Source organism: Centruroides sculpturatus, unplaced genomic scaffold (assembly GCF_000671375.1).
Source record: "Centruroides sculpturatus isolate CEXI.00-Female unplaced genomic scaffold, Cexi_2.0 scaffold517, whole genome shotgun sequence".
NCBI lineage: Eukaryota > Metazoa > Arthropoda > Arachnida > Scorpiones > Buthidae > Centruroides > Centruroides sculpturatus.
In genome coordinates this window covers 147296-173950 of record NW_019384811.1, presented here as the reverse complement: position 1 = coordinate 173950, position 26655 = coordinate 147296, and the positions used below count along the sequence as shown (strand labels likewise).

Below are 26655 nucleotides of genomic sequence, written 5' to 3'. Positions count from 1 at the left end.
AGCCAAATCTCGCAACGTTGGAAGAAATACTAAATAAAGCTGGAGCTGTGAATCAAAGGATTATAGACCCAAGTGCGGAAAAAAGAGGCAAAAAACAAAAGATAAAGAAGTGAAAAAGGTTGAAAAATTATGGGTCCATATTTGCTTAACAGAAGATCTATTTAACCTTTCTCACTACTACATCTTTTGTCCTTTCTCATCTTTCCCTCCTTTTCCCAAATTTGGGTATATAATTCTTTGAGACACAACTCCAGCTTTATTTAGTAATCCTTCCGCATTCACACATCTCCAAGTATTTGAAATATTTTCTTTCCACTCAAAAATAAAATATGAATAAAGGTTTACGGCTTTGTGAAACTTTTTTTTGAGTTTATGCCATTGAAATAAATAAATAATAAAAAATTAAAACATTTGTAGGTTTTGTTTACACGTTTATTGGGCCGCATTGGAACTTGCCTTGGGCCGTATGCGGCCCGCGGGCCGCGGGTTGGACACCCCTGACCTAGACTTTCCAAACACGATTATTGCCTCTTTTCCAATATACGATTCATTTAAATGATTCTTCTTCTAATATTCTTCTCTTCTTCAAAATTCTCGGTTTCTTAAAACCTCCTTTTCATTATGCAAAGAAAAATACTGGAGTCAATCTATCAATGTTTAATGCGAGCTCCACCACTTTGTCTTTTACCGAGTAATTAGTAACTAGTACCTAGTATTCGGAAACAAATTTAATAACATTTAGATTTTGGTACTTAAATTGTCTTGTTTGCTGTCCTTTGACCACATCCAAGAAGCATTCGAATACTCAGCGCAAAATTTCGGGAACAACATGAACTTTTCTCAATCTAATAGTTCTCAGTTCTTATATCCGAATACTCCCATCTTTAGTTGCTGTCACTTCGGATTAATTTAGATTAAGACTAGTAATAAAATTGTTACGTATATAAAAAGTAATTATACATACGTAAAAATATTATAAAAATAATAAACCCAACTGTATGATATTTACTTGCTATAATTTGAAATTAAAAAAGGAAAAAAGTATTAAAACCTATTCAAACAGAAAAATAATTCGGTACCATGCAGTTCCGGTTTACGCAGCTTTTACCTGCGTATAGATTATTCTCATCTTTTCACTAGTCAATTGAGGTTTGAATATCTTTGTCACGAACATTACTTAATTACAGTTGCATAATGACATAAGACAGAAAACAGTACAATAAAATTACAGTCGAACCTCGTATGTGTTTTTCAAGGAAACTGAGAAAAATATCGTATAAGTGAGAAACATACTTTTCAATTGCTTTCAGAGTGAGTACAGTAGTCACAAATTAACACTGTACTATACAACTGAATTTGTACGTGTAATTCTTGACAAAAAAGTTTAAATTCACTCTACGAATAATACATTGGAACAACATATAAAATGAAAAGTAAAACAGTGGGAAATTAAGTCACATAGTTTAAAAAAAGTCCAGCAACGAATTGCGTAACTTTCCCAGTGTTTTGAGATGTTTATTAAAAAAATAACTTTTATAGTAATAATCAGAATAAAGAAAATTGTGTTTGGCGCATCTGTTACGAATTTTATTATTAAAAATTTTATTTATTATTTTAAAAATGGCAATAAACTTAATTTTAAGAGTAGAGACGAGTTTTATAATAAAATTGTAAATCCTACTAACGAGTAAAATCTTTATTAAGTTCGACTCTACTCGAGATGTACAGTATTGTACACATGACTTTTAATTAATTAGAAATTTAATAGCATCAATGCCCTTATACACAAGCTACCATGCGAAATTTCGTTTCTTCATCATTACCCCATCCTGCGATATTAAACGAAATAGACGCCAACACACTCACATACATACATATACATGAAAATGTTATCCCTTTTTTTACTTTGGGGGATCTCAAAACGTGGAGATTGTCAAAAACCCGGAAGGTAAAATTTGACAGATCCAATAGTTTTCCTTGTTATGTATACATAACAGCCGGGAAAGTAAAAATTGGTCAAGTTTTGTTTTTTCTTGTTTTTTTCGATGGACTTGTCACATACTGATACAGTATATGATATTAGTCGACTCCTTCCGCCAGAAAGAACTCCAGTCACGAGAAAGAATGAAGAAATATTCTAAAGGTTACCTCACACTGACAGCGAATAGTGAAAACGAATGAGATACTGGAACGATTTTTATTCGCTTAGCGAAATTGATTCACACTACAAAGCGTGGAAAACGAAAATATTCAACATGTTGAACTGACAGAACGATTTTGCTAAACGGGAAAATTCGTCGGAAACGGCGTCACACGTTAAGTATTATTCGCTCTGCTTTTTGCATTTGCTGGTCATTGTGGACTAAGCTGAAGTGAATAATAAATAATTCGTTTTATCACTTAATAATCGCTTTAAACTTTTCGGTTTCAGAGTGAATAACGCAATAGTAAGAAAAAGACTGCTATAGGGTATCGAATATGACGTATAAGTGCAAAATCGTATAAATGAAATATTTTATAACAGTACTTTTACCGTTTGTAATTGCGAAAAACGTACAGTATAAGTGAGAAACGTATAAACGGTGTTTGACTGTACGATACGTTGCCAAAGCCCCGGGGACCGCGAGTTTCTCGTGATGCTCTAGAACATTATTGTGTCATCAGTCTCTTTCTTCAAATGTTTTGAAAACAAATCTTCATTATAGCCATTAACCTACTTTATATATCGGAAATTAGATTTGAAATCACTTAACGCGTTTTTTGCACGAGGCATCTGATCAACCATGCCATATTATTATTTTTTAAATTTCAATTTGTTCTTTTGCTATATAAATGAGAATTACAGCACACATGAAAGAATTTTTCTCGCTAATTCGCATTACAAAACAATATTCCAAGTAAAGTTAACATAATACCTACATTTTTAAAGAGCTATTACTAGAAAAATAATGCAAAAAAGTATATATATACAGAATGTAAAATTCGAATAATGTTTTTTTAAAACGAAACAAATCTAGAACACATAAATAAAACACAGATTTATAGAACATCAGCTCTCTACTCAGTTAAAAACTGCAATAAAAGAGAATGTAAATTACTTTCAAAGATATCACTCAACCATTTACAAAGAAAAACGAAAGTTTTAGACATAATCAAAATTCTCTCTAACATTCTTTGATATTAAAAAATACCCTACATGCCCGAGAAATTCCTAATACATAATTATACAGAAATATATGTAATTTATATGAGAAATATTCTACTTTTAAATTCAAATATATCAATAGATAGATAATAATTTTAATAATAAATTTGACTCTACATTTTCTCATAATTTAATTAAGTTCAAGTTAAGATAGAGTTTCACACATCTGCAAAGGATTACGGAATTTAAAAAATTATTTAAATATAGTCGGTGATCACAACAATACAGGTAATTAAGTTAAGTTTTCGCAAATTCAGTATTCCTTTTTTTTTAAAAAAACGTAAATCTTTCCAACAATGATTTACTATATATACACTATACACGTAGTTCCCGAATTTCGGACCGTAATGCGTTCCTAAAAATGCATTTTATAAATAGAATCCGTTCCCACAGTTAAAAAGATCTCTTAAGATAGGAAACTTACATTTTTTACAATGAATATGTTATAATTCATAATGCATTATTAAAATGTTAAAAATAAATAAATTTAATAGAAATCGGACAGTACGAGGTAAAAATCAAATTTTCGCAAATGATTATTATGTTACCAAAACCGGCATAAAGCGCTATTGCATAATCGTTCAAAATTTTTATTTGTTGGATGAAAATGCACGAAAAACTAAATGTGACGTAAGAAAAAACGATTTTAGGAGTAACGAAACACACATTACGCACGAAAGAGCGCGTAGCCGAGGACCGCCAATACGTGTATGTAAGAAGTTCGGCATACAATATTACGTAAAAGAAAATGTATTATAAAATATAAAATGACATAAAATAAAATTATATTATAGATCAGATTATAAAATAATGCCTTTTGTCACCACGATAAATAAGAAAATCTATAAATTTTGAAAATTATGGGGATAATCTTGCAACTAAATATTTCATTAAAGATATTTAAATTATTTTACATATAAATCGAGTAGATAAAAGGGTCAAGAAAACGTAGCAAGATAAATTTTATCTATTTTAGAAGATAAATCAGATTAAGTTCAGGAAAGTAGCCAACCGACACGATAAAAACTACTGTAATCCGTATCGATTATTCTGAGAATATCTTTACTTAATATATAATATATCGGCTACTTAATCGCGTTTTTCTTTCTTTTCTTCCGATTTTATACAAAATACAAATCTACTGACGATTTTTCAACCTGGATTGATAATCGGCGATTTTATTAAACGAGAAATAAAAATAAACGAAAATACGTACAAAATTTTCTTAATGTTCGATATAATGAAAACAAATAAATTGAACACAAACATATACAAAATTGAATTAGCAGTTTATAGATGAAAAATAAAAAATGGCTTTTTTAGTAACAACAATATCCTAAGTATAAATTTTAAACGACAGGTGACTCGTATTTAAAAAAAATAAAAAAAAAAACAATTTCGGTTTATCGAAAGGCATTTATCAATTCTTTAATAATTTTTCTAAAATACCGATAAAAAAGTTAATAAATTTCAGCGAAATTTAAAATCACCAAGAACAAATAATTTTGCCATTATTCACCGTTAGCTCGAACAAATAGCTTTTCAAAGGCAGACCCTTTAAGATAATAAGTAGAATAGAAAAGCCATTTCTCTCTTTTCTATTCTATTTATATGCGAAGACTTTTCCTCCGCTTTCCTAAGACGTCAGCGTTCAGAATTAAAACTAACATTCCTTCAAAAATATATATGTAATATTGAAAATAAAAATATCATTTCAAATAAGTATTAACAAGGCATTCAAATATTGTATTTATATATAATATCTATAGAAAAAAAGATTGATAAATTAGTTGTTTTTATAATAAATATTTCATATTTATAACCACGTATAATAATAATAATGTACATCGTAATCTAACATAACATAAAAGCACATAATTTTCTATAACTGAAATGAATTTCCGTCGAGTATCTTACACCTTCTATGTTTAACAATATGTTCTTCATCCACTCTCGACAGAATAAATTTCCATTGGAATATTACTCTCGAGACCTGTCGTCCTCAGTTATAAGGTTGCGTGTTCACAGATCATTACAGAAAATGAAGTGGTCTACGTAGATTACAGACGCATAAATTTGTATTTCCGATCACTGACTAAATCTGTAACAACCTTTACTTTTATCGAATTTTCTATTTAAATATTTTGTACTCTCGGAGAATATTTCGAAAATCTATTTGAAAAATATAATAATACAGATTTTTCAATCTTAGTTTAAAATGATTTTTTGTCAACGGACTAAGTATATATTAACGAATAATTTTGACTTTAAACAATGAAACTTTTCTACAATTTTAAGATTTCCGAATTCCAAACAAATCAAAGATTATTTATTTATTTATTTGAAACGAAAAAACGTGTTAATACCGCTCAATTAAATGCAGGCTTAATAGTTTCGAATGTATGAATACTTTCATCGCAGGATTAATAGGAAAATCCGATAAATGTTATAAAAAAAACATCACTAAACAGGTTTTATATCAATCCGTTAAAAAGAGCATAAGAAATATTCAAATTGCCATTTCCCAGACTCAAAAGCATTTGGCAAAAGATCAAAATCCGAAATGGAAAAGGAAAAAGAAGTGCAGAAAAATTCTACTCGGCAAAATCTTTTCCTAAGCTTTTTCTTTACACAGTCCTTATAGTAGTCTAGATAATGCATTTCCATAAACGTGTGATAAGTATATTCATTTTAATAGGATTTAGTTATAAGAAAACAGGGGTTAAAGAAACCATTACAATTTATTATATATATATATATATATATATCGTATGCAACTAATATGNTTGTTTTAAAGAATATGATCAATAATAGCATCCGTTAATTTTGTTCGCCACAAAGCTATATCATTTATTACTTCGATGTCTATATCGAAGCGTCTTTCTTAATTATCTATATATCTTCTGCGTTTTCGCAATCCCTTTTTTTCAGTACATTTTAATGACCTCGGTGGCTGCTTCGGGACACTAAGCGGCTGTTTACCGCTTAATCCTCCGCTGAGCTACATACCACAAATGCTACCACTAAAAAGTAAAAAATAATGTCATAGAATTTCTACACGCCTTTCATAACCTCGGGACTAAGATTTTATTCAGGAGTTGTCATGTTTTCAATTTAGCAATTTTAAAAAATCCCTGGGCAGATTTATTTTTGTTACAAAATGTTACCTTTACAGATTTCTAGCTCTGCACACTGTAGAAAATCTAGAAATACAGTCTTGTACATCGTAATCAGTGTTCCCAACTGTTCGTAAATAAATATCGCTACATTTTAAAATAAAAGTCGCTGATTTCGCCACAGATATTTTGAAAAGTCGCTACTTTGTCGCTACTCAATAAACAACAAATTTTCAAATCGTCGAAAGGCTTTATTACAAAACAAGTTTATTGATACAATATAAGAAAAGTTGTGCACATAATAGAGAGATTGCGGCCGAAATTTCATCTCTAAAACGTTAACGTCGAACGTCGAGCGCCACTATCTTGTAAGCGGCGCTTGACGTTCGACGTTCACGTTTTAGAGATGAAAACTTCGGCAGCACCCTCTGTAATAGTTGTATTCAAAAACAATTAACAAAAATAATTGAATTGTTAACAGCATGAACAATATGTAATTATAATGCATATATAACAAAAATGGAAAAACGAAAAAATAATAGGTTTTAAAACACCTCAATCGGAGTCGCTTTCGCCTTCCGACGACTGTTTGTCAATGTTTGCGTCTCTTATTTGAAATAGAGGACCGACGAATATTAGTCGTCGCCAGAGGGCGCTATAAAGTAGAGAAAAATCTGTCAATTTAAATTTCTCAAAAAATAAATTAAAAAATTTGAAAAGTCTCTAGTTTTAGCTGATTTGTCTGCAGTCGCCGCTACGTCGCTACGTTCTTCTAAAAGTCGCTATTGTGGCGACAAGTCGCCACAGTTGGGAACACTGGAATTCAATAACCAATCAGCGTTTTTGTCGAGGGGCAAGATCTAGCCGGCCGCTCTGTGGCGCTGTTGTAATATTACATGTGGTTTTGAATACAAAAATGTGCAACGTTTATTTCGTGTAACACACGCGCACATATATTTTTTTTATTTGCATTTTTCAGTGAAGTTTTCTATAGCGTAAGAATTATGATATTTTGATTTTAATATTTTTTGACGCGTAATAAATCGTGTAATTTATCGGAATGAATTTTAAAATAAATCAAAACTCATAATTTTAAGTTGTAATAAGTGACTTTTAAAACGTGCAACTTACTTTATGGTAAAAGTGTACTATTGTAGACCCAATGGCCGCCGATTGTTTAACGTCACTAATTATTGATTCACGGTAGTTCTTGAACACACGAAAAATGGGTAAAAGCTTTCAAGAACTACAGTGAATTAATAACTCCTGACGTTAAACAATCGACGGGCAGCTGGCGGCTCCCCTCCGGGAGGAGTCCGTCGGGAGGAAGCGGCCATTGGTGCTACCATAGTAAACTTCTACCTATTTTTATATTAACAAATACAGTTTGCATCACTTTACATTATTTTCGTATCAGTTCTTTTTATGAGATATTTTAGACTTTCAGATCCGAAACATACATAACAGAGTTTTAGGCTATATTTAGACAGAATTCTAACAAATGTTTTAGTAGTCTTCTCCCTAATTAATTTATGCTACTGTTTTTGCATACTTAATGTGGAGTATTACATAAGGGAGCAGTTTGCTTAAGAGAACATGCTCTCACATTCTCAATTTTCTCCCCTATTTTTTTACATTAGTGGGACTCCTGTTAATAGAGCATGGGATGGTAAAGCAGTCTATTTAAATAAGTGCTGAGCTGGCAGTATTTTTGGGGTTGCAGAATTATAGGGAGGCGCTACTATAATGAAGATTTATGAGGGGTCTGTCTTTAATCTTGCAGCATGTTGCTGTTGGGACATGTGGTGATGGGACTTGTTACATTATGGTATATGTTAAGTGGAGATTTGGTAAAACTTTACATTGGCCAGTTGTTTAATTAATAAATGGACAACCAAAAGATTTTCACAGAATTAAAATGAATGCACAAATAAGAAGCAATTATGTATTAAAAAGGTATCGAAATATATATATATATATATATATATATATATATAACAAACAACAGATCGTGCAATTAACTATTACATTATATAACATTTATTAAATATCTACCCGTTTCTCACATTTACTTTACTAAAAAGAATTATCTGATAAATAAATCTCATAATACAGCAAAAAAAATGTTTAATATAATTTTATTTCAATTAAAATAAAACAGATTTATGAAATTAATATAAGCAAAATTTAATTAAATAAGAAGTAATATATATATAGCCTATATTAATAATCTTTATTTTATGATTACAATATCTAATTAAAATATAGGCCTATATAACCCAAATAATTATAAAAAATTCTTAAGGTAATCTACGATTAAAAATGTTTTAAATAACTGTTTCAATTACATATCCATCAACTTTGGAAGTTATTCTTAGTTCAAAATGGTACTATAAGTAAAAAGATACACAAACATATTATGTATTAACTATAACCGATTCAAACTAATTTATGTCGCTTCATATCCAAAATCAATAGCCATACAACAAAAAATTTTCTCCGTAAAAATATATACAAAACGAGCAATTATTTATTGTGACAACGTCACAATGCCATGCAATTTTTAATTTAAAATATATGCTTTCCACCTCAAATTAGTAGAGGCTTGCCCTTGTACTGTACATCATACTTTTTCTTTAATAATAGAGTCGTTCGGTCATCTATCTAACATCTTTCGGGGGGGGGGTAGAATTTTTGAATTGAAATAACATAACTTTCGGCTTGCATTGGAAATTCATATAGCATTTATAGTTAATCGGGGCTTCCTGTCCCTAAGTTTTCCATATCTCGTCTTGTCTTTCATCTATCTAACTCCGTACTAGAGATTAAGGAAAGACGGACGGACTACAGTGCGAATTTGTCGGGCTACAATTTTTTTCCAATTAAACTTCTATAATATAGAATTATTTTCAAATATGAAAAAGCTAATTAAAGTAATTTCGGTTATTTTAATGATCAATCAAATAGAATAAAACCTTATCATAGTTTTGATAATAACCTGAACTTAATCCAATTCGAATTATCAAGATTCTTTGTGAACAATTCGTACTAGAGATTTCAATTTTCATTCTTAACCATCATGATTCATCCATAACAGTAAAAACTTAGGATTACCGGTTTAGCTTAAATAAAACATCACATTTTACAAAGAAAATTTGATATTAATTTATATATAGATAACTGATAATTCATTTGACTCTCGATGCAACTAACAAAAACTATATGATTAAAGCAGGAAATTTTAATACGTATTATCCGATTAAAAAAAAATAATAATAATAATAAATATCGTTAAGAATAAAATTTCCACATTTCCTGGATTTTCTAAAATCAATTTTTTTTATATCGATTATTCGCATTTTTCTCTGAAATCGACAGTATAATAACCAATTTGACACAAGGAAAACCTTTTGAAAAGTTTTATGTTAAATTTTAACTTAAAACTTCTTAAACTAATATTTCACTTTTCTTTCATCAATCAAATATTCTTGTAGTCAAGTAACAATTTTCATTGTAAGCACAAATTCTAATATTCGGATAATGTATAACGTGTATATGCATATATGATTGAAAATAAATTTTTAATTAATTTACATGTAATCCAGATCTTAAAATTCCCAAACAAAAGTTTTAAATACCCATTTACAAGTCTCCCAGTGTTATTTTGATGATAGTATATACTCGCTATTTTGTTTAATTGTCAGTTTGTGATAAGAATTAATCAACAGGTTGCGATCAACAGTCATTTACTATCCAACCTTACTTTTTAAAATTTACTAAAATTTGTCTTGTTTTCCATTAAGAAAAATTATCACTCCATAATCTATATACAAAAACTTTTACGCGTGGAGATTTGTTTTTATATTTGGAAGAATCTGTCATAGTGAATAACGTAAATTTCGTATCAAAAAAGAATAAGTCTACGTATATTAAAGTACATCATCTGAGAAGATTAGAGAAGAATGATGAGGTGCTCTTTTTATCCCTGATCCCTTCTGCTATAAATCAGTAATACGAAAATGCAATTTCTTCCCATAACTGAATGACGAAACAGTAAAAACAAACTTCGATATGCATTAGATCGATGATCATTATAGGTTCAATAATATTAGAATTAATTCTATTTTTTGACATTAACAACTATTAATTTTTTCAATTTTATTTGGCGAAATATTTAATAACTGATCAGAACTAATACAGTATAAGAATTTAGCCTAAAACTATAAAAAAACCATAATCTATTATATCATTTAAAATTAATTATTAGATGAAAAATATACTCTAATATAACTAAAATTGTCTTTCCTGAATGCTGTCAAATTATTTGTTAATAAATATAATTCAATATTCCAGAAATGTTTGATATTGAGATATAATATCGTAAAAATGATTTGCCATTTCTTTAATCTAATTTTATATTATGCTTATATGATATGATTATAATAAAATAAAAATAATAATATTATTATACTCGTAGATAAGAAACAAACAAAACCATTGGTCTGGTAAAATATGGAATATTAAAATATAAATGATAACTAATTTTTAAAAATTCACAAACGGTAAAAATAATCCTCCTCACAGTTGTTTTCCAAAATAAACATGTAAAGATTAAAAAAAAAGTCTTGATGAAACCATTCCATTCAAAATTTAACAGTGATTGTTATTTGCGTCTTTCGAACTGCTCAAGTGAAAGCTCAACTGTTACAAAAAGTGTAAGCAATAATATCAAATATTAAGTAGCTCTTTCCAGATTTATTTTCCAAGTCTAGACCAGATGTATTAACTGTCACTTCATCAGTATTTCGCTATCGCTCCAGCTTTTAATCCTATTTTTAATGCTTACCTTTGATATTTAATAAATATTCAATCATACAGTACACGTAGCGTTTTTGTTTTTATTCTATTTATTCAATTTTAAACCGGATTAAATCATTTTAATTATAATGTCAGATTTGAGTCTCCCTCTCTCTAACAATTACATTTGAAATTAAAATGAAATATGAATAAAATATTAAAGCAGTTTGAAGAGACAAACAATATGTACTTATATATAAAATAAAAATTTTATATATAAGAGGAAATACCTTTTATTAAGAGAAAAATATACAACTAAAGTAAAAAGTTTGAAATGATAGTAGTCCTTAGCGTTACTTAGAAGAAACGAATTTTTTCCGTTAAATGCTATTAATTATAAGATAAGACGATAACGCATTGAACATTCATTTAATTTGCATTAAAAACAGGTGCGAAAAATATCTTGCTAAGGATCAAACACAATATAAAACTTATAGTCGGGAATAGCTGTGCATTTCGTATAACCTTGCACGCACCAAAACTACGTAAATCGACGTCATCGTGGTTAGTGGGAATAAATGAAATGGAAACAGTCCAATGGATACAATCTTGCTTTCCTTACTTACAATGACGTCATGACGCATATTAATGCATGCTAATAACGAGGGCAAGGATCGCTTCCGGTAACCGCAACGGCACCGGTCGCCTGGGCAACGCCGAAGTCGGCCATCTTGTTTACGCCAGGCGTATGTGACGTGGGCTTACTAAATAGGCGAAAACAAACCAGGGAATTAGATATTTCCACCAGTACAAAAAAGTAGAGAAGAAAAAGAATAAAAAAAAAGGCTTAGATATTTACAACTCACCGAAACCATCTAACAAATGTCCCAACTAATCCGTCCCAAAGTCCGCTATCAGACCAAGGCCGCTTAGGCCAACTCGAAATTTTTCTTATTTAATTAATATAATATTAAGTCATAAAATTAGTCATTTGTATTATATAATCTAATCTCTTTCTAATGAAAATTCCCCTATTACTTTGCTCCAGTCGTTAAATGATTAAATAAGCCTAATTGCCAACATACCTTTGAGAACTAATTTAATTCCAATTTTACTTTTTGACGTTAAACAACGTTTCTTCGACTACTGTGATTATATTTTCATATTATTTTGTAAAGATTCTTTTTTACCCGAGTATTTTTCGGTAGCTTTCGCAACTTTTAATAATCTTCAGATGACTTCCAACCCGCTGTAAGTTATGTAAAAATTACTGTGTTTGACATGATTACAAATAGGATTTTACAAATTTCCATACAGAAATGTAAGATTTCAAATACATTTCATCATTTTTCCCGTACAGCTGATGAAAATTAAAATCTTTTTGAAGGTGTGCTTTAAATATCTACTAATATTTTCATAAATTTTGTAAAATAATGGAAAAAACCCTCAAGTACTTTGAATGCATTTACAAAAAACTGGAAATAAAATAAATGTATAGGTATTGACAATATTAACCACAGATAAAGAGTTTTCAAACAAATGCCAATAACAAATAAGCGAAACTTCGTATTAACAATTCTTCAAAGCGGATACGAGTATCGTATGCCGATAGATATATTAGAGAAAAATTTATTTTTTGATATCGGTATGACCGGTACACATTTCTGATAAACAATCGAGCATAAAACTAGAAAAGGTACAATCGATTGATGTTGTAAAAGCGTGGTCCTACCTTGCACGTGCTGGCATATTCCATGTAGGAGATGGTATCAACGAAGGAATCGAATCGAACCATTTTTGTTTGTTTCCTCTTGATAGGACACAGCGAACACATGACTAGACGGTGGTCCCGCTCATGACCGACCGTCGGTTGAGACGGTGAGCGGCAGGCCACCGCCGCCACATACGTCGACGCTTCGCTTGGCAGCAAAGAGATGGTGGTTGGGATCGGAGCGCTCGACGCGTCGACTCAGTGAAGGACGATGAGACAAGCCAATAGAAACTCCAGTTAGTCCAACACGCGACAGGTAATTAAGAGATGTTATAGGGCCAAACGGAGGTCGCAAAATACGGACTTTGTCCACTATACACAATAACTGCAATTCCATCTTTTTCTGGCATCTGTCAGCAGCAGACTGAGTCGGGACAGCGCGGCGCTATATACGAAATCATTATCTCCAATTATTCTGTGATACGCATCCAATTGAGAAACGACGTCAGTTGATACAGAAATTGAGAATAATATAACACAAAATTTTACTTCGTTATGTCTTTCTTTCGGACAAAAATAAAATACAAACTTAGTTATGTTCACTCGAAATTTCCAGTCAATTAGGAAAAAGAACAGAAATAGAAATCTTCGTCTGCAGAAATCAAAAGGTCAAGTTTGAATTTCTTATATATATATATATATGAAAGTGATCCGCAGAAATATCCAAGTTTCGAGGTGGATAAGGAGTTTAAGTGAGCAGAACTATCTTCTCCGTCCACATTTACTGACAAATTGGCCGGAACCGAGAAACTCAGTCGACTAATTCATATCTTACCATGCATCTCTGACGTAATTCCCTGGACAGAAAGACGTCACCGATGTTGCTATGGTTACAACGAGCAAAAAGTACCGAAGAAAAAATTGATACGAGTGGCCGAGATGGCGAAGAGAAGACAAATAACAAAAACAAATGAAGGACTTTACGTATAGTACTTTACTTCCTTTGAAATACAAAAGCGATAAGAAAGACGAAGACAGATCATAGAGAAAGGAAAGTTATCTCAAATAACAAACGAAGAACAAATGCTTCCATTATTTTCCAGCTTCCCAACTCAATTTGCCACAGAATTCCATCTTCGAAGATAAGATCTCCCGATATTTGTCAATTAGTAAAAGTTATCGCAGATCGAATTATCTAATGACAGCAAGTAAAAACTAGCTAAAACGAGAATAAAATTGCACGAATTATCGATAGCATATTACTGATATTAAACAGAACGGAAATATAAATTCGAAACAACAAGCGAATAAAACGGCAAAGACGAAATTCCTTTTGTGATCGGGTCCTTTAATTAAGTTGGAGAGAAAGTAAATGAGCCGCCGAAATTCCAAATTGCAGATGACAATTGAGATGGGGATAACAGCGAGCAATTTTCGTCGTTTCTTTTAAACATCCATCAATCGGCTAGACGGACGCCGTATGACATTTGACGTCCCCTCGGAATGTCCCCAGGATCGATTGGACGTTCTCCCCTTTCACACTCGAGACTACCAGAAAGCAAAAGCGTTGCTATGGCGACCAAACGGTCATAACAATGGCCTCCCCGCGCTCGACATCGCCCCGACTAAGTTCTCTTAGGTAATCACTGACAGTTCTTTTATCGCCAACTATCAAACTTCGGATGCCCGTCAAAACCCAGATCGTATTACCAGACGCAGATTAATTCAATTTCCTCGCCATTACGGAGATTTCCTGCCGGTCACCACGGCAACCGATGCTAGTTAAACCGAATTTTTCCAAAATTGCATCAAGCTCCAACGAACGAAAACAGGAATAAAAAATGTCAAAGAAAAATAAAAGACGCGGTACTGTTGGACACCGTATATCTAGTCAACGATGCCTGGTGTTGCTTGTCACGCTAGATTTAACAGAACGAGGTGCTTTCTTTACCTCTACATCTCATCGATTGAGCCGTGGCTCCATCTGACGACAATATAAACCAGTTTCTCCCGGCATATTACAAACACTCCTTCCTTCCTGCAGGTATTATTATTATTATTCCGAAACTTCCTCTTCCTTTCCGTTTTGTTATTTAAAAATGACGAATTATCGCATTAATTCGGCAAAAATTATTACTTTATTCTATAAAATAATATTTCAAAAGATTAACCTTTCCGGACTCGTAATTGTTTATAGATTTTCCTTAATACGTCTTAATGAAGCAAAAAACTGCATAACTACGTATACAAGTTAATTAAAATTTCTTTTTATAGACAAAGCAGAATTACTTTTATTGCCAATTTTTCCATTTCCCAAACAGGAAACACACTTTAATTTCCAATAAAAAATTCAATTACATTTTCATCAGCCGAATTTTCTTTTTCTTGCATTACCAAACTATTGTAATGGGTTTACTTAAAATGCGTTACCGCACAACTTGGCTTTTTCTCCTCTCGAGGTAAATTTTACGAGTGCATAAGTAACAATTTGCAGATAAATGTATAATATATTCTGTTAGAGAATATTATAAATATAAAATTCCTATGCCTTAAACATAATATAAATGTCGTAGATGCTTAATTTTTCAGCTGGTGCGTTTTGTATGGCGGTAGTTGTTTTCTCTGCCACCAGATTGTAGCACGTGATGACGCATGAATAAAATCGATAGAAAGTGACTTACCTTCCTCGGTGAATCGCTGATGTTAGTCATAAACTGTCCCTCTCTTTCGAACATGTTTCTTGGCAAACCGTCCACCCCAGTCACATCCTTCAAATGGACAGGAGGAGGAGGAGGAGGTAATTCCTCTTCCTGATATCGAAATTTCTATAAGGAAAATGTATATTATAAATATAAACTATATCATCACGCAACACAAATATTTTATAATTAAATGTAAAGAATGATTATATATATTTTCGAAACGAATAATTTCTCTTAATAAAAATAATTCATATTTAATAATTTTGTTTAGTTTTCAACTTAAAATATGGATTAATTTGCATTAGCTAAATAGAAATCGTAAATTTTTTATGGAAGTGCCGTCATAAATTTTTCAGTTTCAATAGAGATAACGATATGAAAAATTGATGCTAGAAAAAATTTATTCAAACATGTATCATTTCGAATAGAAACGATTTTGTAGTAGTGTTAACAATTACTGCATTTACTCGCATTTGGATCCAGTCCACGACAGTTACAATAGATACGGATATTATTGGAGGAGAAGGCCATGTTGAGTGAATTTTTTTTTGCCCTCCGGTCGCCTTATGAAGCCAAATAACATTGTTTGTTCGAAGGCCAAAATCAACATCGAAAAATCCTTTGTCATTCTAACAAAATATTCTCTTTAACAACGAAAATAGAATAAAATTTCCTCACCGTCTTTATTTTATCCCATTGCAGTAAAAAATGGGAGTTGCCAGTATAATAGACAACTCTGGATTTGTTCCAAAGTTTATCCCGGAATTAGAAGACATTAAATGGCGGTTTGGAGTATTATGATTCCTAGGGCAGGATAGAAAAGATTCAAGTATCAATATGTTCTACGATATAAACGAACACCTGGCAGATGAAACAAACGCCGTCGTTAAATTCGTTATTATAAGCAGCAAAATAGCAAAGATGGCTTATAACTAAAAATACAAAATAAACAGTACGTATCCTATGTACACCTGCCTCATCGATTTTTCCAATATTTGCTAACTGAAATGGAAAAAAAGAGCGTTACTATGACAACAACTCCCTTAGGTCCGTTTTTTCCTGCCTGACACTGACGATTAAGCTTGCGACGAACTCTCAGTTGTTTGTGATATGAATTAACTAACAGTATCTCTGACTTTTATCTTCCTCGCTATACTATATTAATATAATTAAATTAGTTTTTTCCCTCAGTATTCTCGAGAATATAGAAGAAAAACATGTCTTAATTTGTAATTATTTCATAATAATTAATAGAATATGTTAGTAATACTTTTCGGCTACAATCAGCTACAATAATTATATAGGCCTCATATCTTGAAAAATAGTAAAGTCGAAGGGGGAGGGAAGGAAGATGAAAAAAGAAAAGAAACCACGTGGTCAATTTTGAGCGGGTGCCAAAATCTACTAGAGTCCATTTGATCAGATCCAAATTTAGCCGCCGTTTATGTATCGTAGATAATATTACCCACCCTAGCAGGTATACAACAGGTACAACTAAGTTCGGATGTTTTCGGAGGTGATTCCACTTTTTGCTGTTGTAGCTGCTGCTTTTGAAGCTGTAATTGTTGCTGTCTTTGACGTTGTCTCCGGAGGCGTTTCGGCATAGTATTCATGTAAGTGGAGAAACGACGCCTGGAATGGCGGACGATAGATACCCAGTCAATCATGATGAATAATAGATTTTGGCCTCTACACACTAATTAGCTCAGATAAAAGAGTAAGTGAATGGTAACAGCATCCACGACACAAACACCAAAATCGAACACAAACCTACGTTCCTATTTTACTTTCTACGAGTCGACTAATGGCGTCGGCTTGTGAGTCGACACGGGCACGTGCCAAACACAGCGCGCGCACTGTCAAGTCCACCATAGTTGAGTTGGGGGAGTCGACACGATTTGAGGATGGGGAACCGAGTCCATCCGTATCCATTGGGGCGATAAAGCTTCCCAAACGGAGAGAGATGTCACACGAAACGACTACGTAAGGTATTTAGACATCTTTTGCGATGAGATCGATTAGATCTGCTTCTCTTTTATCCAGCATCTCCAGCCTCCTTGGATAGTTAATTTAGTATACTTGAGTTGTTTTCACAAGCATGTGCGCGCGCCTTTCGCCGTCAGCTTCGGCGAGTTCCTTCATCCAATCGTCTGAGCAATCGCGACCTACTATTCCTGATCAATCCATCTGCATCACTACGCGCACATTCCTTCCGTACGGAAGACCGCTCTTCATAGTAATTTCGCTTAACCGACCAGTGGCGCCACCCATTGTCGACATCTGAAAACAACAGAGGTCATCCTAGTCACGTGCATGTACAGTACAATACCACAAATATCCCGCAACAAGTAGAAACAAATTCGTGTTATAAACAATGTCTAATGTCGTTTTCAATCTATCATTTAACAGAAATACTAATCTTCCCAGATACTGTCTAAAATATTTCTGAAACATGATAAAAGGAAAGAAACTGCACCACTGAAAAGTAGTTGATTTATCGCATATCACATCGTACTTCAGAGTACTGTTCCAAAACGTTATTCTTTCCTCTTATATTTAACCTAATCAAAAAATGCAGAAGATATATATGAAATATTCTGGCAAAATGCCGTTCTGCATTCTGAGTGAAAAGAAAAAAAAGGATAATATCATTAGTTTTCCCCTGTTGGTTCGGTCATCGAATGAAATGATATACCCAGAAAATGTATCAATATTCGGCAATTATATATATATATAATAAATAGATAAGAAAAATGTAAGAATAGATACTGGAATAAAATACAACTCGTTCCCAATGTACAATGGTTCCTTTTTTAAGAAATAGATGTTATTCTTAGAAAGGAAATTTTATTTAGCCCATTAATAAAACACTGTTGAGTCATTTAAATAAATTCTGCATAAAGTTTAAAATTTATTTCACTTTATATTTTTACCAATTATAATTTTTCCAGAAATATTTTCTATTAAAAATTAATTTTACATTTTTCGGGTAAGAACTAATGTCGATATTTACGCAACTAAAAATAAAAATAACTTTAATTTTATTATAACTGCAAAAGAGTAAAATTTCATTACTTTTATCTTGAATGATAAAGAATTATAATGCAAATGTATATTAACTGATGTTAATAGCTGTACTTGAAAGCAATTAAAAAAAACGAATTCATAAACATTAAAGTTGGAAAAAAATTTATTTTTGAATTCATTCGTAATATAAATTTTTAATCGCGATATTTCTTAATATTTGTTATATATTAGTCTACTAATAATTTTATTTATTCATTGAATTTCGTAATTTATTGTTATTCGAGGTAAACATTTCACGCTCTGCATGACATTGCTCGTTTGTATAAACTAAATAAATAAAATAATCAACAATTTTTATCTTAGATCACATATTAAAAAAAAAAACAAAATTTCATTTTGATTTTTCTAATATTAGGTGGTACCATTGAACGCATCAACACGTGGTGCCCTCTCGTAAGAGATGAGCAAAACAAAAACAGGCATACATAATACAAATCGATCGTTTTTCCATCAAGCCGTTACTATCGCTACACACAAACAGTAAATTTTGCTTACCTCGTTGTTGCCGTGTGGCGTATGTGTAAGTGGGGGGCTTCTTTCCCATTTGCAGGCAATCTGTAATGTCTCGGCTGTTTTCTGCTGTATGCTTTTACTGTCATCTAGCAGCGTGATTTCGTAAAATTCTTGAATATCTTATTTTAAAAAAACAAACAAAAGAAAAAAATTACTCACATCATTCAAAAGACATACGTTAAACAAATAAATTATTAAAACAAATAACACGAAGACTGGAGTAGTAAGAAAATCATTATTATTCCATCTCTTCCAAATATAATTTGACAAAAATCTGGTTAACTAATTATTTATATTAAAAACTAAAGAATTCGCTTTCTACATGCATATGCACATAGAAAGCGAATTATTCAGTTTTTAATAATCAATATTTATGGTTTCAACGTTAATTTTTTTAATGATCCAGATTCATGTAAGTCAGAAGACATTGCCATCATCATCGTTAAAAAGTTTAATTTAACAAGTGCATAACTCATTATTTTCAAAATATCCAGAAGCTCATTCAAAAGACATAACCAATTTTAAAAGTAGTTCATAGTTTTTGAACGTAATAGCACTAGATCATCAAACAAAAAATCTTGCTGCATTATCCAGCCGATATCAAAGCCAAGTAAATGCGTATTTTCGGTTATAAATAATTGTTACACTAAAAAGTCATTTTTCTTTCGAGTCTAATGTTATTAGAAACTTTAGATGCTTTAACACGTCTATGTTAAAGCATCAGCATTAATGTCACAGAATCCCAATGTTATTGGAAGCTTGTTTGGTGCAAAATTAGATATATTTATAATTGTTACTGAATTGTTAGCGATATTGTTAATCGTTACATATGAAGCATTTATATGATATTATTTTATGATTTAGATAATTGCAATCTGTAACTTTTAAAAGACATACTCGTTTGATAACTCTGAGTAAATAATTAATCATTCGAAAAACAAAATAAAAAAAAGGAATTCTTTGCAAATATTTCTATTTCACATAGAAACTGGCTACAATAGAAGTAATAATTTAGAAATTTTGTCATTGTGCTATCTGTAGATACAAATAGAATTTTTCTATATTAGAATATTGGTAAGCGTTTAGGCAGTCGTCCCAGTATTTAACCAATTTTCTAATGCTCTCTGTAAAAATCCTGCGGGTTATTCCTAGAATCCATTACGTACAGATTTTATAATCTCGTTTGTAACGAATCTACATCTTTTAAAACTTGCTTGAGAGATCTGAACACAGGAAAATCGTTAAACATCCCAAACAACAGTTCAGCAGAAAGTTTGACGAACGCTGAGAGACTGCATTTTTCTGAATGATCCTAAAAATACGTGAATGTACCTTACCGTATAAGAAAAAAATAATGTTTATTATTAGTTTTTTGGTTTATTCTCGAATATTTATATTTATAACGAATACAGAATATTTATAACGGTGTAATGCATCAATGGTGACTCGATTTGATGAATTTCAACAGCAAAAGAGAACTGTCCATATGAAAGCAAGATTCCCTTCTGACACTTGCGCTTGGAACACAGTTGCAGCCAGATGCTTCTACTGTAAGCTAAAGCTTTTCTTCTAATTCAAAGTATAGAAAGTCGAATCGTGACAGATGACAAGCTTGTCAACTATTCGACGCAAAAAAGTCCTTCCTTTTCTACTTTTTTATCAGAAGGTAGCATCGGAAAATTGGTGAAGCGATGGGACGACTGCCTGAATGTACACAGCTTTTCTCTTAAATATTTTTGTATATATATATAGGTATCACGTCAATAGGCTGTAACATATTTTTCAATTAAAATACAATCAAAACAAAAATCAACTTGGGTAAATGAATGTGCATCACATGTTATACACTTTCCTAAACTCACCAGTGCTTTACCGTTTCTCAAAAACTCGTTCCTAAACTAAGAAAGTAACGTCAGCAGCTCATCAGTGGTGCTCGCCATCCTAACCATATCGGCGAGATGGTTTTTGTGATGACTTTGACATATCGAGGACGAGAAACGAGAAAACAGAAATGATAAATTGAAATAAGGAAGGCACGTTCCTAAACTACAGGTGCAGATGACGTCACACACGATCCACCAAGTTCGCCAAACCGATGAGTCTAAGTAAATCTTCGTTATGCGTCTATTGCTTAATATAAAATAATATAAAATTGAAAAATCTGTTTCAAAATTTTTTATATGTTTTAGACAAAGTAATATTGATGCATGGTTTTTTAGAATCCTCGGTTTAAAATTTCAGTTCTGAATTTTGTTTATTTGCTAATTCTTTTAATATTACACAATTTTCACATGATCTAAAAACTTTCAAATTAGTGTAGAACATTATTTTGGAGTCTAATGTTTTCCTAAAGCATTTAAATTATTTTCACACAGAATATTCTCTTCCACATTTATCGTGATTCTCAAATTTTCAGCACTTCAATAATCTATATGCATTAAAACTTCTGAAATTTTACGTACAGTTTTAAAAAGACAATCCGTATATAAAATATCAACAAGAACATACTAAAACTTTCACAGCGTCGACCTTCGTTTTTGGGCTAACTCAGATGTGTCAATAGTTGTTAGACGTTTCAAAATGCTGCACACAACAAATAAGGGTCTTGCTTTTTCTCATCCCGAGGACTGTTGTATGCAGGACTCTTCAAACATTAAAACAACTATTAAAATTGCTGAGTAGTCCAGAAAAGAAGATCGATGTCCTTAAAGTTTTAATGTGTTCTTGTAGTCGACATCTTTTTTAAATTCATGTTTAAAAATTTACTCCTGTGAAATATTGATTTTTAATATTGTAAAAATTTATAAAATTTATTTTGTCAATACTACCCATTTCCAAAATAATAACATCGGATACCATCTCGGATACAGTGGTACCTCAGGATACGAAATTAATCCGTTCCGAAACTGAGATCGTATCATGAAAATGTCGTAAGGTGGATCATCTTTTCCCATACGATTACATGTAAAACCAAATAATTCGTTCCAACGCGAAAAACATACTCAAATTAAAGCCAAGTAATACATTTAAAAAAATAACTGTAGTAAGAAAAACAAATGAAAAATGCGAACTAATGTAACGTCGTATGGTGAGTTTTTGTTCGTATCGTGGAGCAAAAATATGTTCGAATTTCATGTCGTATCCTGAAAATTTCGTATGCTGGGGCGTTCATAACCCGAGGTACCACTGTATTATGTAAAACATTCTAATCATATATCGATAGTCAACAAACGATTATTTATGAGTGACACATTAAATTATGCACAGATTTAAATAACTTTGACTATTTTCTGAAAATACTTTTAAACAATTCAAGTGAAATGTCATTAATATTTCAAAATTCACTGATGAAAAAAGTAACGTTTTACTAGAAGAAATGCTGCAGTAACTTGATAGACGAGTTAGCTATCAAAATAAAGGAAAGGCATTAGACTTCTAATTAAGAATCTGTCTTCATAATAAACAAACACTAAATCAATTTCCCCAAGAACATTTCCAGTAAGATTAAAAACCAAATCGAGAGGAATTTATATTTAAATTACGCAGGAATACGTGACAAATTTAATTTATGTCAATTTAGAGCTGAAGATTTTTACTCAATATTAGAATCCGAAACAAACTGCAATAATTGCGAAATTTTTCTAATAATAATAAGTGACTTCAACGCTAAGTACTTTAAACCTGCCTATTTTCAATTGTATGTGACAGAGGCGTATTTAACGTTAAATATAATTTATTTAACACAAAACTAATCAACGTTACATGCCATTTTATTACACATTTAAGATTTAAAAAACTATTAGTATTGTCTTAAACGCTGTTTCAAATAGATAGCGACAGCAATATGCAATTCAAAATAAATAGCGAGTTGTATCTTTGAGGGAAAAGAAGCGGTGAAATGCTGTACAAATATAGTCTCAACAAAGTTTACCATATCACAATACTTGCGAGACGTTATGACAAAGTAAGTTAGATAATTGATATGACAATCTACTGAAGAACTCTTTTAAAATACAAATCCTTAATGCTAATAGTTTTAACATTACTGATGTTATATCCAAGTCCAAAGAAAAAAAACGGTGGGTTCATTATGCTGTTTATTATTCGTCATTTTATGATACAGCCTGTACCTAAAACTAATTAATTCAATTTATATTTTAATAATAATAAGGGAAATAATACTATTTTTCCTATTACCATCCGTAATTTTCGCTGTAGTATTCCGTCTTTATATTCTAACGATTTGTGTCAATGAGGACACCATTCAAATATTTTGGTTCACATGTCTCTTCTGTTGGCTTCTTAATTAATAATAGCTGCAACTTCAAGACAATATGAACAAGTAACGATTGAGTGAATGATTTTCAGATTAATTATTCTCTTTCTATATGGCTGTAGGGGAACCCGGGGCGGAATGATTTACATATCGCTACTTTGGAAGCAAACCGGCATAACTCAAAAAAGTGCGATTTTATGTCATAATCAAAATGAAAATGTAGTAAATTTTTATGTGGAAGAGTGTCACAAAAGTAGCTTGCGTATTCGGCTAATAGGGAGCAGTTATGTGGGAGATATTCAGTTAAACTTTGGTTAAATCTTTGCATGGGATTTTTTCAAAACTAGTAATTTTGAGTTGTGCCGGTTTTCTTCCAAAGTAGTGATATGAAAGAGAGGTGAGGGGATTGGTTCACTTGCTGTCCTACACTCAGACTGACAACACGTCAGTGTGAACACTTGGTTACCGAGATTCGCTGCGTCGTTGACCAATATGACCTTGCGTCGTGATTTTTTTGAGGAAATTACAAGTGTATCAACATTTAAACAATGTAAATATATGATATATTTTATAATTTAACCAAATTTATATAGTCTAGTTTATTACAGATTTGTTTGTATTTTTAAAATGAAATAATGCGAAAAGTAATCATAAACTTTTTTTCTCTCCTTGATTTTTAGAAGCATGTGCTTTGGGGCACAACGGGATGGTACCCCGTTCTGCCCCGTATACATGTACACAATACGAGCAGTGATATGTTGATCAGCTCGCAGTTCAGATTGCTATTATTTAAAACGCATTCTTATAGCTTTTCTTTTGTTATAGATGGCCCAAACATACAAAAGGAAAACTGACAGACAATGTTGGCAGACAGAGTCGATGGAACGTGCTGTAAATGCAATGATTTCTGGGGAAATGGGATATCAAAGAGCTGCCCTCATTTTTTCTGCGCCATCGAGCACTTTAGAAAGATATGAGAAAAAGAAACGAAATAACCCTAACACTATGATTGACAAAAAAGCAGGAAAGTTCCATACGATTTTTACAGTAGAACAAGAACTGGAAATTAAATCATACCTGTTGGATATGCAAAAAAGGCTTTTCGGTGTAATGATCAAAGAACTTCGACGATTGGCTTATCAATTGGCTGAAAAAAATAACACCACCAATGCATTTAACAAAGATTTGGCACTAGCAGGAGAAGACTGGGCAGCAAATTTTATGAAACGCCATCCGGAACTGAGCATTAGAAGACCTGAAGCTACATTAGGAGCTCGAGCAATGGTTCAACAAAGTCTCCGTTTCACAGTTTTTTGGTTTGCTGACTGAAGTCATTGATGAGCACCACATAACTGCAGAGAGAATCTACAACTGTGATGAAACAGGTATCACCAAAAATCCCAAACAGTTATCAAAAGTAATTGCAGCTAAAGGACAATGGCAAGACGGAGATCTAACTTCAGCAGATAGAGGCACAACAGTCACCGCTGAGATTTGTTTTTCAGCTGGTGGAGTCTATATGCCATCAATGCTAATATTTCCGTGTAAGAGGAAACAAAAAGAATTTGAAGTTGGTTTACCTTCTGGGGATCGGCTGAAGTTTCCGATTACGGCTGGATGACCGCCGAGATTTTTGAAAAATGGTTTTTAAAATTCATTGAGTTTTCTAAACCAACAAAAGAAAACCCGGTTATGCTATTTTTATATAGGCATGCATCCCATACGAAAAATCTGAGTGTCATTGATTTGGCTCGAACCAACGGCGTTATAATACTATGCTTCCCCCCGCATTGCTCCCATCGCATACAGCCTTTGGATGTAACCTTCATGAAGCCTTTGAGTCTCTATTATAATGACGAACTAGAAAATCGCTAAGATCAAACCCAGGAAAAATGATAACGCTGTTCGAAATCTCGAAATTGTTTGGACAGGCTATTTTAAGTGCTGCAAGTATGCGAACTGCTATAAACAGATTCGAAAAGACTGGTATTTGGCCAATAAATCCCAATATTTTTACAGACGCTGATTTCTTGCTTTCTATCACAAGTGACACTGAACTACAAAATGCGCCATCAAATCATTCCTCGAGCATATGAAACCAACATATGATATTTTGTGACATCTTGGAGGCTACAGCCCTCCAAGATGTCACAATTCTTCCGATGCTTGTACAGCTGCCCACCCCAGTTGATTGTGGATGCCTGATAAGCGGAACGGGTTGTGGACAAGCTTTTTTTTACTGATTTATTTTTCATACAAAATTATTGATTTTTTAAATCTAATTTAAATAATTAGGTGCCAAATATTACAAATAAAAGATATAATGTAATATTTTTGTTTTATTGTTGACATACTTTTAACTTCGTTAGCTACCCCATTCCGTCCCGGTTTCCCCTACTTTAGTCGCTTGTCGCAGCAATTATATCCAATCAGTTTTGATACAAGCAAAAACGAACTAGCTAAACAAATTCTCGCCGTATCGCGAATGTCGCCAAAAGTTGCGATGTGTTTTTGAAAGGGAGTGCGATATGTGACAAACGGTTAGAGATTATCACATTTTTCTTGTCACTTCTCTGCAAACTTCTGGTTATATGAAACCGCCTTAAGTCTTATTACATAGATTTTGTGCAAATTTAACAGAACAAAGTTCATATGTTTTCAAGTTTTAAAAACTCGGGTTTTGAACAGCAGCATTTATATGACGGCTACCATTTTACAAACACATTTCCAATTATCTCTGAACGTTTCCACAAGCCCGCTTAACCATATCTTGTGATCTAGCTGAAGTTTCTACCCCGAATTGTGTTTCATACATATGTTCAGAGTAGTGATGTGCCGGATCGTTAAAAATGTATATCCGCGGATACGGATACTGATACGGATCATTAGTGTCTAGATCCGCGGACACGGATACGGATACGGATCTCTACTTTCGTACTCAGTCGGCGGCGGTGCGTGTGACCTTGGACCGATAGTTGACGCTTTGCGTTAGTAACGCGACGTGTTTTGACTTGCACTGCGCGTGTTTTTGTTTATAGTGTGAAAGTGTGCTAAATTAGAATTCACCACAAAGGCAGACAGGATAAAGTAACAAAAGTTGATATAATTTTCCAATTAAGCTATTTCGCGTCTTTATACAGATTCTATTTCGGGGGATTCCAACTTCACGGTGCAAACAGTAGCATGCGAAATTACAGCGATAATAATAGTTCGCTGTATCCAAAGCACGTGTACAATACAGATCCCGA

The 26655-nt window shown here is 32.3% G+C and overlaps 1 protein-coding gene across 1 annotated transcript in view; it reads right to left on the bottom strand.

Annotated features, from left to right (window-relative positions):
- Positions 1-26655, bottom strand: part of LOC111629787 (disks large homolog 1-like) — a 366953-nt gene that overhangs the window by 206384 nt on the left and 133914 nt on the right. Inside the window, exons 4-5 of the mRNA XM_023373697.1 lie at positions 19114-19250; positions 15511-15654 (exon numbers count right to left, since the gene is read on the bottom strand). Coding sequence (XP_023229465.1) covers positions 15511-15654; positions 19114-19250 — 281 coding nt within the window. The remainder of the gene's footprint in view (positions 1-15510; positions 15655-19113; positions 19251-26655) is intronic.